Below are 14,740 nucleotides of genomic sequence, written 5' to 3' on the forward strand. Positions count from 1 at the left end.
TGTGGGCGTGTTGTTGGCAAGAGAGGAGGATACAAGGGTGGTGCCCCTTAGGGGAAACAGGAATGTTTAGTTATAGATATGACAGTGTGTGCGCATGTGCAGATGTATGTGTGCAGGCAGCATGTTCATGCTGGGTGCCCTGTGTTTCTGCATGCCAGGAGCACCTTAGCCTTCAGCAAAGAATCTTACCCAGTGCCCAGGGAAGACAGTCCTGGCTGAACTGGGACCTGGGCCAGGGTCATAGTGTCTGGAACATCAGAGCTAGAGGGAGCCTCATTGAGCCAGACGCCCTCATACACTGCTGAGGAGGCAGAGGCCCAAATATTTTAGCTCTCTGAGCCTTCACTTCCTCATCAGGTAAAACCTAGCTTTATAAATCTGCCTGGCTGGCTTCACAGTCCCTATAATGATCAAGAGTCAACGTCAGGGAATGCACTTGGGAAGGAGTGCCCAGTTATGGAGATAGAACAGGATAGCATGTCTTCTGGGTGCCAATTTACTGGATATGGTGGTGGATGAAGGCACGGCTGGGCAGACAGATGTGAGGGAGGCCAGGGGTGCAGCAAGCCGGCCTCCTTGGCAAGGTTGATTGCAGGGGTGCTGTAATCTGGGAAATGCTGAAGAGGAGAGCTAAAGCACTGAAGAAGGTCCAGAGCCTTTCCCCTAAGTAGCTGAGAAGGATAAATTCCGCTCTCCCAGGGGCCCTGGGCTCTGCCATGATTGGTAATTTCCTGGCAAAGGTGGTTTATTGGCTACATTGTGGACTCATGAGCAGGGGGCCAGAAGGCCTGAGTTCTCATCTAGGTCTGGACTTGAATTGTAGGACACTGTGGAACTCATGGGACAGCCTTGGCCTCAGTCCGCCCTGACACTCAGTGGAAGAACTGGTGGGAACAGGCTTTGAGAAGGGTCAAACCCCAGACAGGGGCTCATCAGCATCAGGAAGCCTGGGAGGACACTGACTAGCAACAACCCCTATGTGAGCCCTCCCCTGAGTGCTGCAGGGGACGGGCCAGACTCCACCTCCATGTGGGTCCTTCCTCAGACCCTGGGGCTCAGGACCGAGCTCAGGCCTCATGATCTAGAGTTGATGACGCCATCATCACTGCCCTTTGCGCCAGTCGTGTGCTATGCCCATCCTGGTAGAGACTGAAAATGATGGTCTCTGCCCTTAAGGAACTAATAATCAAGAGGGCAGAGACCAGCTCGTGAGGATGAAGAGGGCATCCAGGCCAGACCGGCACCAGAGCTAAACCCTGGACCCCCTCTGTGCTCTTGGGGAAGATGCAGTCAGGCTGAGGCCATGTGCTCAGGGTTGGGGGAGGAAGGAGCTTGGGCCTCTGTGGGTGTGGGTGAAATTTTTGTTTTTGAAAAAGAGTACTTTTGTGTTTTGCTTATTATGAAAGTTATATATGGTTAACACTGAAAATTTTTGTAAAGAGAACACAGAGGCACAAAGTTAAAAAAAGTAATGAAACACAGGAACCTGAATGAATAGATTTTAGCTACAAGTAGAGGAGGGGATAAAGGCAGGCTAAGTAAGGAAACTATATGAGCCATAATAGGGACATAGAAATCATAGGAATGAGTCACGCATGTGCGTGCGTGTGTGTGTGTATGTGTATACATGCAGGCATATATGTTTAAGAGAGAAGAAGAGGGAGACTAGCTTGGCCACCACAGAGGTTAGAAGAAATAAACTTGACTGGGGGATGGGGCCAGTTGATCCCAGCGGAACCAAGACAGGTGTGGCCAGACAGAGGGAGCTGGTGGAAGGATCTGAGCACAGAGGCCCCAGCCCTCTCCATCCTACAGCTCAGCAAACAGGCCTTGAGCTTGGCTCTTTGGGGGTGGGAATGGGGGCTGGGAGGAGGATGCTGGGGCCACAACAGCCACTGCCCTGCCCTTTGAACAGCTGGAGGCGGCCGACGTGGGCGAGGTCTACAAGCTCCGGCTCGGGCACACAGGCGAGGGCTTCGGGCCCAGCTGGTTCGTGGACATCGTGTGGCTGCGGCACCTGGTGGTGCGGGAGGTGGACCTCACGCCGGAGGAGGAGGCCCGGAAGAAGAAGGAGAAGGACAAGCTGCGGCAGCTGCTCAAGAAGGAGCGGCTGAAGGCTAAGCTACAGAGGAAGAAGAAGAAGAGGAAGGGCAGCGATGAAGAGGAGGAGGGGGAGGAGGAGGAGTCGTCCTCATCAGAGGAGTCCTCATCAGAGGAGGAGGAGGAGGCCGAAGAAGAGGAGGAAGAGGAGGAGTTTGGGCCGGGGATGCAGGAGGTGATTGAGCAGCACAAGTTCGAAGTCCACCGCTGGCTGGCCCGGGGCAAGGAGGACAACGAACTTGTCGTGGAGTTGGTGCCAGCTGGCAAGCCGGGTCCTGAGCGTAAGCAGGGGGTGGGGTCGGGGGGTGGGGCAGTGGTCAGACAGTTCCCCTAAAGGGGGCCCACTGGGGGCAGGGGGCCTAGATCCCCCTCACATGTAGGCCAAATAGGTAGGCACCCATCATGGTTCCCAAATAATTCTCTTGACCTGCGTGTGAAATGCCACTATTTACACTGCTGTTTGGGGATAAGCATGGCACTTTTCCTGAGGTTCTCAGGAGAAATCGATGACTTTGGGAAGAGCCCTGATATGACTCAATACAATTGACTGGGGGGACGTGAAGTAGGAGGGCTGCCTGCTGGCTTCATGGTGAAGGAGTCTGGGGTTGGGATTGGGGGCAGTTTCAGTCCCAGGTTAGCATAGAGGCATCTGAAGATCCCTCCTGTTCTGGGATCTGGCTGGATCCGAGAGGCTATGCCTCAGGTCCATTCACCCCATGGCCCCGAGGCCCTCCACACTGCATCTTTCTGTGTCTCCAGCAAACGTCTATGAGGTCCAGGTGATCACGGGGAATGTGCCCAAGGCTGGCACTGATGCCAACGTCTACCTAACTATCTACGGCGAGGAGTATGGGGACACAGGTGAACGACCCCTGAAGAAGTCAGACAAGTCCAACAAATTTGAGCAGGGGCAGGTAGGGTGAGGGTCTCTGGCCCCTGGGTGGGTGCTGTAGGTGTGGTGCCCTCTGAGATTACCATGGCAGCCCATCCCAGCACAATGGCTGCTGTGTCTGGCAGTGTGACTTGTTCATCCCACCAGGTTTCATGGCAGTACCTCTTCAGTAACACTGATGTTTTGTGGGGGGTTATGAGAGAATTGCAGGCAGGGCCCCAGCACATAGAGCCCACAGGCCAGCTGACCCACAGGAACAAACAGATAATGGCGTTGTGTGGCAGATGCTGGGGCACTCGGTAGGGATGCGGAGGTTCAAGAGGAAGTCGTCACCGCAAGATGGTGTCTTGGGGAAAACTGAGGGGAAGGAGCAACCTAAACTGGGCCTTGGCAGCTGAGCATGGTGTAGACATATAAAGGCGACAGTGGAAGATGTTCTCAGAAGGTGGAACCACATGAGCAAAGACATGGAGGTGGAAATGGGGAAGGCCAGTTTGGGACAGTGCGTCTCTTAGCTGAGCTGTGGTCAGTGCTGAGCCCCAGTGGATAAGCTTGGATAAGACCAATTTAGGGTATGGGGTGGGTGGGGTCATGAGAGGCTTAAGAGACAGGCTGAGAAGCCAGAACTGTATCCTAATGCATTGGGAATTCATGAAAAGAAATTCACATACCTTACTCTTCCAGGTGTAGTGGGAAAATCATGAAAAATAAAGCCATCATCTTTGTCCTTCAAGATTTTATAATATCCCCTGGCTAGAAAACTATCTCTTATCTCACCCTTCCCATTCCTGCCTCTACCCAAAGCCAAGTTCTCTCATTAACACAGATTTTTAAAAATGAACGGCCGGGCGCGGTGGCTCAAGCCTGTAATCCCAGCACTTTGGGAGGCCAAGACAGGTGGATCACGAGGTCAGGAGATCGAGACCATCCTGGCTAATACGGTGAAACCCCGTCTCTACTAAAAAATACAAAAACTAGCCGGGCGAGGTGGCGGGCGCCTGTAGTCCCAGCTACTTGGGAGGCTGAGGCAGGAGAATGGCGTAAACCCGGGAGGCAGAGCATGCAGTGAGCTGAGATCCGGCCACTGCACTCCAGCCTGGGTGACAGAGCAAGACTCTGTCTCAAAAAAAAAAATAAAAAAAAAAAAAAAAAAAAATAAAAAAAAAAAAAAATAAAAATAAAAATAAAAATGAACTAAATTAATTAACATATTTCTGGGCTCATTGCTTGATTTATTTCAGGGGCCCCCTACTTTTTCTTTAAAGAATCTTCCCCATGACTTGAGGATGTAGTTTATTTCTGTGTTTCAGTGTTTTCCTCTAAAAATTTTAGCCACGTATTTCTGGATTAGGAAAAAATTTCTATAGAGGAATACATAACTGGTACAACTGATAAAATTTGCACGCGGACTGTATATTAGATAATAGCATTGTGTTGATGTTAAGTTTTCTGAATTGGATCATTCTAGTGTGATTATATGAGAATATCCTTGTTCTTAGGAAATCCAGGTTGAAGAATTTAGGGAAGAAGAATCATGGTATCTGCCACTTACTTTCAAATGATTTAGAAAAACATAGAGCAAGAGAGAGAGTGCAAGAGAGATGACATAGAGTGAGAAAGCAAATGTTACAAATAAGTGCAGAATCTAAATGAAGGTATATGAACTTTCATCATACTATTTCTGAAAGTTTTCTGTAGATTTAAAATCTTTTTCAAAAGTAAGAGTCAAAAAAGTTATATCCAAGAAGACCCCATTTACTTATAGGGTCCTGGTGTGGTCTGCTTCCTCCCGCACATAGAATAGTGTGTGCATTCACACGGTGTGATCCACATGGCCCTCTTCACACCTAAACAGTGGGCAAATAGGTCTTCAGTTTCTGTCAATCACTTTGGATTTGCACAGCACCAGCTCATAGCAGGTACTTAATACAAATATGTGATTGAAGCAGATTATGCACACACCTGCACACATAGCAGAGGGTTTCAGTGCACCCCCCTCTCCTGCACACAAAACATCCACCACAAATGTGGGCATCCAGCCAACCTATCTTCTCATCTGCTTCTCAAGGTCACCTTCACTCTTCCTCTCCTCTTTCCACCTTCCTGGACATAATGAGAGTGATAAGATCACCTGGCAGGGACAAGTTAGGGAAATAATCGTGCAGGCCAAACACCAGACTACTAAGTGACATTTTCCGTCATCCCCACAGTCGCTTTGGGTCTCACCATTGGCCTCTGCCTGGCTGCCCTTGTCCTTGGGAGGGTGGAGCTGATGGACAGGTGGGGAGGGGTAGGTCTTACCCCAATGAGTGTTCCCTGGCCCTTCACAGACAGACACCTTCACCATCTATGCCATTGACCTGGGGGCCCTGACCAAGATTCGGATTCGCCATGACAACACAGGCAACAGAGCAGGCTGGTTCCTGGACAGAATAGACATTACTGACATGAACAACGAGATCACGTGAGTGGGGCGGGGGTCAGGGAGGGGTCTTGCTCTGAGGGAGGCCATGTCTGCCTGTCTGAGGTAGTCCTGGAAGAAGACTGGGGGTGGGCCGGCTGTGATGGCGGAGAGCGAGGGTGGGCTGGGTGACACCTGAGGGTGAGATAGACTGGCTGTGACATCCAAAAGTAAGGGTGGACTGGGAGACACCTGAGAGTGAGGGTGGGTGGGTATGAGGGTGAAGGTGGGCTGGGGGTGATGTCTGAGGCTGAGGGTGAGCTGGGTTATGCCTGAGGGTGTGGGTGAGCTGGGTGTGACGTTGGAGAGTGAGGTGGATTGGCTGTGACATCGGAGGGTGAGGGTGGACTGTCTGTGACATTGAAAAGTAAGGGTGGACTGGGTGACATCCGAAAATGAAGGTGGGTGGTTATGAAGGTGAGCGTGGGCTGGTGGTGATGTCTGAGGCTGAGAGTGAGCTGGGTGACGTCGGAGGGTGAGGGTGGGCTGGCTGTGACACTAGAAGGTCAGAGTGGACTGGCTGTGACATCAGAGGGTGAGGGTGGACTGGGTGACATCTGAGAATGAGGGTGGGCAGGTATGAGGGTGAGGGTGGGCTGGCTGTGATATCTGAAGCTGAGGGTGGGCTGGCTGTGACACTGGAGGGTGACGGTGGGCTGGCTGTGACGTCAGAGTGTGAAGGTGGACTGGGTGACATCTGAGAATGAAGGTGGCCGGGTATGAGGTTGAGCGTGGGCTGGCTGTGATGTCTGAGGCTGAGGGTGGGCTGGGTCACATCTGAGGGTGAGGGTAGGCTGGCTGTGTCGCCTGTCATGGCCACCAGAGCAGGTTTGCCCGTGTTGCAGGTTGGATGGGCATTGCCTCTCTCCCTCTTCTCTCATTGGCAGCCCCCAGTATCACCTGCTCTGTGAGATGACAGTCCGGTAGGTCTCCCAGACCAGCAACTCTTGAGGTCCATCTGTTCAGAGATACAGGATTTCTAATCCCTACCAGACCCACCTTGGTCCAGTCTCCATGCCCAGGCATAGCTCACCCACAAGCCTCTCCACGTATAAAGCAACTCTAGTACATTCTTTTAATATTGTATACCAGGGATCAGCAAACATTTTGTGTAAAGACCAGATAGTAAATATTTTAGGTTTTGCAGGCATTTGGTCTCTGTAACAACAGCTTTGCTGATGTAACACAAAAGCAGTCATAGATGATACCTAAATGATTGGACATGGCTGTGTCGTTTTGACATGTGAAAATTATATGAATTTCAAATATCAGATGGACACTGATATTTGAAATTCATATAATTTTCACATGTCTAAAAATATTATCCTTCCTTAGATTTTTCCTCCAGCCATTTAAAAATGTAAATTCATGCATAGCTTATGGATGTTCACAAGCAGCATAGGCCTGATTAGGCCTGAAGGCCATAGTTTGCTGACCCCTGCTGGAGGCTCACAGCTGCCACATGAGCTGGGTTGGGAAGAGAGTGTTATATCTTCCCATAGATCCACACCCCAGGGAGGTGAAGCCATAGCCCCAGAATCAGTCAGTGCCACGGCCAGGACCAGAACTCCAGACTGTCCATGTTGAATTGGATGTATTTTCCATTAGGCCACGTTGCCCCTTGGGTGTAAGGGGCCCAGTGGCAAGAGAAAGGAGAGAAGTCCTCTTGTATGAGTGCGGTGGGACAGAGAAGAAAGCATGAGTGATCCTGAGTGGGTTTTGGGGCTGCTGAGGGCCTGCCAGGGCCTAGAATTTAGTGAGTTCCCAGTAACAAATATTTGTTGAATTAAATCAACTTCCCAGCCAATAACCTTGCTTGAATTAAATCAACTTCCCAGCCCATAGTCTTGTTGGGCTCCCTTCTGTGCAGGACAGGGGGTGACAGGGTTCTCCCATCTCCCACCCCACCCTACTCTACCAGCCCGAGGGAACACTGAGCCACAGCTCACAGACAGCCCATTGTCATGTTTTTTTGTGAGATCATTGTGACACCACATGAAGGCCGTAGGACAGCCCCATGGCTGGGAGCCAGGGTCCTGACTGGGGGTCTGACCTCTGCCAGAAACTTGTCAGGTCACCCTGGACAAGTCATGCCATCTTTATGGACTTTTGTTTCCTCTTCTGATAAATGGGCTTCATGTTGCCAGCCTAACTTCTTAAGATGTTCTGAAAATCCAAGGCATTTAAGCTTGGAAAGGAAAAGATGCCGCAGAACGGTGAGGCTGGGGACAAACTGAACATCCCCGGCTTCTTCTTGCAGCTCCGTCAGGGTTAGTAATTCTCTGCCACTGATTTGGCATTTCTGGGCTAGCCCAACAATTTAAACATGATTATAGCTTTACAATCTATTGTAATGCCTGTCAGTACTTGTCCCCCTTCATTATTCTTTAAAAATATTAGCTATTCTTGCCTTTTTCAAATCAAGACATTAAGTGATTTGAAAAAAAACATCCTCTTGGAATTTTGATTGTTATGCCATTAAGTGTATGTGTAGAGAATTGCATATTTAGAATAAGTGCTACCCCCCGGTACACTTTTCCATTTATCCAGCTGTTTATGTACCTCAGTAATGCTTTACAATTTCCTACACATAACTGCTACACATTCTTGTTAAGTTTATGCTCAGGTATATTATATTTTATTGCTCTTGTGAATAGAGTCTTCTCATTACTCTTCTTTTCCCCCCTCCCTTTGTCTTCTTCCTTCCTCCCTTCACTCTCCCCTTCCCTCATCTCCTCCTCTTCTCTCCCCATCCCTTTCTGTTGGCATGGCTAGTTGACAGTCCTTGCTTCCTTTGCTATTGAAGTAGCAGTCCGTCAGAGCTCTGTGATGAGCTGGCCTTAACAATCTTCAAGCCAAGAGAAACTACGCAAAGCCTACTGTGGGAGCTAGACAAAAAATTATAGAAGTTCAGAAGAAACCGAATCAGAATAGTGAATCTCCCCTTTCTTGGAGAGACAACACCTTTTCTGTCAATACCTAGGGCCTTCCCCAGGCTCTCCATGACCTTTATGAGCTCAGAAATAAGGCTTTTGCAGCCAAAAGGATTTGAGAACACTCACATCTCCCTTACTGTTGACATGTCCAGTCAACATCCTGCATGCAGACTAGACCTCTTGGATGCCTCTCTGCCACTCATGCCCTGTCCCCAGTCCATTGGCTTTAACCTGTTGGGCCTTCCATCAGAAGAGCATGAGTCCGACCTCATCCCCTCTATCTTCACCATCCCCCCCCCACCCCTGATCGAAGCTTCCTGGCCTGCACCCTGCTTGCCCAAGGCCCTTCTATTGACTACAGCAGCCCAGTGACCAGGATCACACCGCTCCTCTGCTCCAAATTCTACAGAAGCTCCTGGTCACTCAGAGTCAAAGCCAAAGCATGTTTGGAGGCCTGCTCGGCCTGCAGGTCTGCTCTATGCCCCTCATCTCTCTATTCTGGTTCCCCCTTGCTCACTCCTTGCTGTTCCTTGAACCCAACAGACATGGCCCCACCTCAAGGCCTTTGCATTTGCTGTCCACACTCCCTAGGAGTCCTTCTCCCAGTGGCTCCCTGTCATGCTTTCTTCAGGCAGGCCTCTGCTCAAATGTCACCTTCTCAGTGAGGCCTAGCATACCCCCTTCCCCTCATTTCTCTTTCTCTGTTTATTTCTCTTTATATCAGCTTATCATCTGACCTACTATGAGCTGGTGTATTTAGGCGCTGCTCATCTCCCCACAATAGAATGTAAGTTCCACGTCGTTAATTACCTCATTTGTTTCATTTACTGCTGTGTCCACCCCAGTACCTAGAAGAGTGTCTGGCACACTACAGGCATACCATAAATACTTATTAAATACACTAATGAAGAAAAATGATGGTTAATTTGTTGATTTATTCATTAATTTGACAAACACATGCCATGCTAAGTGCTGGGGGTTAAATAGCTCCTCAGATATGACTCTGTTTTTGAAGAAAGGAACTGTGATGGTCTAGGAAGCTGATGATTTAGGTTTAAGTACTTTCTCTTCCACTCTCATGTGGCCTATGGAAGTCCTCTGAGCCTCAGGCCTTCCATCCGTACAACGGGCATAATAAACCTCACCCATGAAATCATCATGAGGACTAGATGAGAAAATGTGTTTAGGGGCCCAGCATCCTGCCTGATCCCAGTGCGACACAGCAGTGCTTCTTTCCCCTTGGCAATGAGAGTCCAATTAGTTAACATGGAAAAGTGGCTTGACAGCTGGGAAAGGCTGCAGGAATGTGGGATTATTCTTAAGGAGCTAGCACTGTTACCAAGTGAAGGAGATAAAAACACAGGTGACTATAAGGCACAGTGACAGTGGTGGTTGTCTCAGGGGTGACCTCAGGGAGAGGAGGGAGTCGTGGGTGGGGGCATCTTCGGGACGAGATGGCATCTGAGATGGGCCTTCATGAGCAGCAGCCTTGGATGTTTGGTGCTTGGGAAAAAGAACATTAGAAATGGTTGAAAAAAAATGTGATGCAGGTGGCACAGAATTAGGCAATTGAGGGGCACACACAGAAAGGAATTAGTAATTCTGTTTGTCTGGTACATAAGGGACGTGAAGGGGTGGGAAACAGGAAAAAATGGAAAGGGAAGCTGGAGAGGAGCAGATGAGGGCATGAAAAGCCATGCTGAGGAGCTTGAAAACACACCCAGGCTTTTGGTTGGCCAGATTTCACAAAGAGGAAGCCAGAAGCAGGAGAATGCCAACTGGGATCAGGCACTGGTGGGAGATGCTGGCCTGAGCAGAAGGGATTGGGAGAAGATATAAAGCCATGGAGGCCTTGGCTCCCTGCAGAGTCACCCCAAGGGAGAGCTCCGTGTGGTCCAGGGGCTGTGCTGTCCAGGTGGGAGATGGCAGTCTGGGTCTCAGCAGAACCGCTCCTAGCCCACCTGACCTCAGAGGCTGTTTAGAGAGCAGAGGAGCCTAAGATGGTCAAAACACAGGGAGGAGGGGGTTAGGGGTACAAGTTTATTGATCTGCAGTTCAATTGCCAAAAAGAAAATGCTCTTATTTCTAAATGGAAGATATTTGAGGTCCTTTATAGGAGTCCCAGGCTGGCAAAAAGTGATCAAGATTATATGAGAAAGCCTGTTTAGTGCTGGTTTGCAACTGTGGGCTGTGAATGGTTTTTTGTTTGTTCGTTTGTTTTTGTTTTTATGCCTCAAGTGAGTTGGATTTTTTAAAAAATTTGTGTTAGAAAACACATAACATACAGTTTATTACCTTAACCATTTTTAAGCGTACAGTTCAATAGTGTTAAGTGTATTCACATTGTTGTGTGTCAGATCTCCAGATTTTTCTCATCTTGCATGACTGAAACTATACCCATTAAACAATTATTCCCCTTTTCCACCTCCCCTCAGCCCCTGGTAACCACCATTCCACTTTTTGTCTCTGTGACTTTGAGTACTCTAGGGACCTCATAGAAATGGAATCCTACAGAATTTGTCTTTTTGTATCTGGCTTGTTTCACTCAGCTTGATGTCCTCAAGCTTCATCCATGTTGTAGCACGTGACAGGATTTCCTTCCTCTTTGAGGCTGAATTACATTTCATTGTATGTATGTACCGTAACCTTTTTAGATGGATTTGAATGGCATATCCCGGGATCTGAGGTCTCCCTTGGGTCAACCTGGGCTCTGCCCACAGCCTCATGTCCCTTTGGTAAAGGACTACACTGGTCCAGGCTTTTTACAAAATTATGAAATCAGGAAATGTTATGTTTGAACTCCTCCTGCCTTCTCTAGCCTGAGAGGCCCTGCTCCTTGGCCACTCTGAAAAAAAAATGACAGTTTACAAAGGCACTAGGTTGATATTCTTTTATTAATAGTGGTGTCACATTTAGAATAAAAAGAGGCTAGTCTTTCCTTCCCTCCTTTGTGCTGCTCAGACAATTCCTGGAGTCTAAGGTTTGCCACCACCTTAGGCAAACGAATACTAGAATAAAGAAAGTACATCTTCAAGGAAAGAGTGGTGGCTAATTGAGAAACTTAGGAGTTATCTCAGGAAATTTGAAAAAGGTGATGAGAAAGATTTACCCCCAGAGGACACAATGCCTTTCAATTCTATTGATATTATGAGTGCCTTATATGCCAGGGGCTGTGGATATTACAATGAGTAAGCAGACTCTGCATTCATGGGGTCATAGTTTTCCCAGTAGGAGGAACAGACAAATGTACTCCCTGAGCAAACTCTTCCATCCTTATCAGTTCAATTACCACTTATTTGAGACTAATGCTCAAGTTGTATCAGTCAGAATAGCCTAGGTTCTGCTAAGTAACAAACAGGCCTAAAATGTCAGTGGCCTAACACAACAAAAATTTATTTCTCACTTATATGTCTGATGTAGGGTATCAGGGAATTTTGCTCAGCATGTTCACTCAGGGACCCTGGTTGATGGAAACTTTTCCTCAACATACGCTTCTGTAATCGTCCTTATAGTGGAAAACTGATTTGGCAGATCACACACTGACTCTTAAAAATCCCTTACAGCCCAGGGATTCCATGTATATTAACAAATAACCTAAAAATTCAGCGTCCTTCAGCATCAAAAGCTATGAGCCTCTAATGTTTGGGTTTCAGGATACATGACAGAAATGGTGGGATATTTGGGACTATGTTGTCTTGAATTAGGGCATCTTTGTTAAGTTGCTTAATCATTGGCTCTACTACTTTGTCACCCTGTCCGAATTTATTGGCTTGTTGATTAAATGAGATTGTGCTACTTTCCTTTTTCTTTCAATACTCTAGCTAGCTGCATTTTTAAGATCTATAATAAAGTCTAATGCACTCAGTTTCAAAGACAAAGAGGCAAATGCCAAAAAAAAAAAAAAGGCTTGAAATATGTTTAGTGTCCTGAGTTTCATCCACATTTGATGTGATATTCTATGTTTTCTCTACCTCTGTTCCCATCCCTGAAACAAAGATTTATGTTTTAATTGATGGCCTGGGGGGGTCCTATAAGATCCTTAATAATTAAAGATAAATGCCATTCTTGAATGTTATTTTATGTGGCAAATATGTTGGGTGGGATTTCCAGAAGGGATTGAACAAAAAGTTGTTAAAGATTTTTCCCTCACATTTTATCAAACAAAAATTGTCCTCTGGAATCTCCGATTCCTCCAGGGATCCTAGAGGTCCCAGAATGTTGAGACAGAAAAGACCTTCCAGGTCATCTCACCCAGCCTTCTGGGTGGTACAGTTTTTTTGTTTTTTTTTGTTTTGTTTTTTTTTAAAATATACAGATTTCACTGATTTAATCATGGGACAGTATAAATATATGTTACAGTGTCACATTATACCCCTTAAGTGTGCACAATTGTTTTGTTTTGTTTTTTTTATTATACTTTAAGTTCTAGGGTACATGTGCATAACGTGCAGGTTTGTTACATATGTATACTGATGCCATGTTGGTGTGCTGCACCCATCAACTCGTCAGCACCCATCAATTCATCATTTATATCATGTATAACTCCCAATGCAATCCCTCCCTCCTCCCCCCTCCCCATGATAGGCCCCAGTGTGTGATGTTCCCCTTCCCGAGTCCAAGTGATCTCATTGTTCAGTTCCCACCTATGAGTGAGAACATGCGGTGTTTGGTTTTCTGTTCTTGTGATAGTTTGCTAAGAATGATGGTTTCCAGCTGCATCCATGTCCCTACAAAGGACTCAAACTCATCCTTTTTATGGCTGCATAATATTCCATGGTGTATATGTGCCACATTTTCTTAATCCAGTCTGTCACAGATGGACATTTGGGTTGATTCCAAGTCTTTGCTATTGTGAATAGTGCCGCAATAAACATACGTGTGCATGTGTCTTTGTAGTAGAATAATTTATAATCCTTTGGGTATATACCCAGTAGTGGGATGGCTGGGTCATATGGTACATTTAGTTCTAGATCCTTGAGGAATTGCCATACTGTTTTCCATAATGGTTGAACTAGTTTACAATCCCACCAACAGTGTAAAAGTGTTCCTGTTTCTCCACATCCTCTCCAACACCTGTTGTTTCCTGACTTTTTAATGATTGCCATTCTAACTGGTGTAAGATGGTATCTCACTGTGGTTTTGATTTGCATTTCTCTGATGGCGAGTGATGATGAGCATTTTTTCATGTGTCTGTTGGCTGTATGAATGTCTTCTTTTGAGAAATGTCTGTTCATATCCTTTGCCCACTTTTTGATGGGGTTGTTTGTTTTTTTCTTGTATATTTGTTTGAGTTCTTTGTAGGTTCTGGATATTAGCCCTTTGTCAGATGAGTAGATTGCAAAAATGTTCTCCCATTCTGTAGGTTGCCTGTTCACTCTGATGGTAGTTTCTTTTGCTGTGCAGAAGCTCTTTAGTTTAATGAGATCCCATTTGTCAATTTTGGCTTTTGCTGCCGTTGCTTTTGGTGTTTTAGACATGAAGTCCTTGCCCATGCCTATGTCCTGAATGGTACTACCTAGGTTTTCTTCTAGGGTTTTGATGGTATTAGGTCTAACATTTAAGTCTCTAATCCATCTTGAATTAATCTTCGTATAAGGGGTAAGGACAGGATCCAGTTTCAGCTTTCTACTTATGGCTAGCCAATTTTCCCAGCACCATTTATTGAATAGGGAATCCTTTCCCCATTTCTTGTTTCTCTCAGGTTTGTCAAAGATCAGATGGCTGTAGATGTGTGGTATTATTTCTGAGGACTCTGTTCTGTTCCATTGGTCTATATCTCTATTTTGATACCAGTACCATGCTGTTTTGGTTACTGTAGCCTTGTAGTATAGTTTGAAGTCAGGTAGCATGACGCCTCCTGCTTTGTCCTTTTGACTTAGGATTGTCATGGCAATGCGGGCTCTTTTTTGGTTCCATATGAACTTTAAAGCCGTTTTTTCCAATTCTGTGAAGAAACTCATTGGTAGCTTGATGGGGATGGTATTGAATCTATAAATAACCTTGGGCAGTATGGCCATTTTCACGATATTGATTCTTCCTATCCATGAGCATGGTATGTTCTTCCATTTGTTTGTGTCCTCTTTGATTTCACTGAGCAGTGGTTTGTAGTTCTCCTTGAAGAGGTCCTTGACATCCCTTGTAAGTTGGATTCCTAGGTATTTGATTCTCTTTGAAGCAATTGTGAATGGAAGTTCATTCCTGATTTGGCTCTCTGCTTGTCTGTTACTGGTATATAAGAATGCTTGTGATTTTTCCACATTAATTTTGTATCCTGAGACTTTGCTGAAGTTGCTTATCAGCTTAAGGAGATTTTGGGCTGAGACAATGGGGTTTTCTAAATATACAATCATG

The 14,740-nt window shown here is 46.6% G+C and overlaps 1 protein-coding gene across 3 annotated transcripts in view; it reads left to right on the plus strand.

Annotated features, from left to right (window-relative positions):
• The window catches only part of LOXHD1 (lipoxygenase homology domains 1), a 140,519-nt gene that overhangs the window by 48,024 nt on the left and 77,755 nt on the right, over positions 1 to 14,740 (plus strand). For 2 of the 3 annotated variants that reach the window (XM_033177834.1, XM_033177835.1), the window contains exons 12-14: positions 1,916 to 2,381; positions 2,860 to 3,014; positions 5,323 to 5,456. In XM_033177834.1, coding sequence (XP_033033725.1) covers positions 1,916 to 2,381; positions 2,860 to 3,014; positions 5,323 to 5,456 — 755 coding nt within the window. Of the gene's footprint in view, positions 1 to 1,915; positions 2,382 to 2,859; positions 3,015 to 5,322; positions 5,457 to 7,478; positions 7,724 to 14,740 lie in introns of those variants that run through there. The other variant, XM_033177836.1, reaches the window with a different exon arrangement.

The sequence above is a fragment of the Trachypithecus francoisi genome, unplaced genomic scaffold, assembly GCF_009764315.1.
Source record: "Trachypithecus francoisi isolate TF-2019V2 unplaced genomic scaffold, Tfra_2.0 Lachesis_group19, whole genome shotgun sequence".
NCBI classification, from domain to species: domain Eukaryota; kingdom Metazoa; phylum Chordata; class Mammalia; order Primates; family Cercopithecidae; genus Trachypithecus; species Trachypithecus francoisi.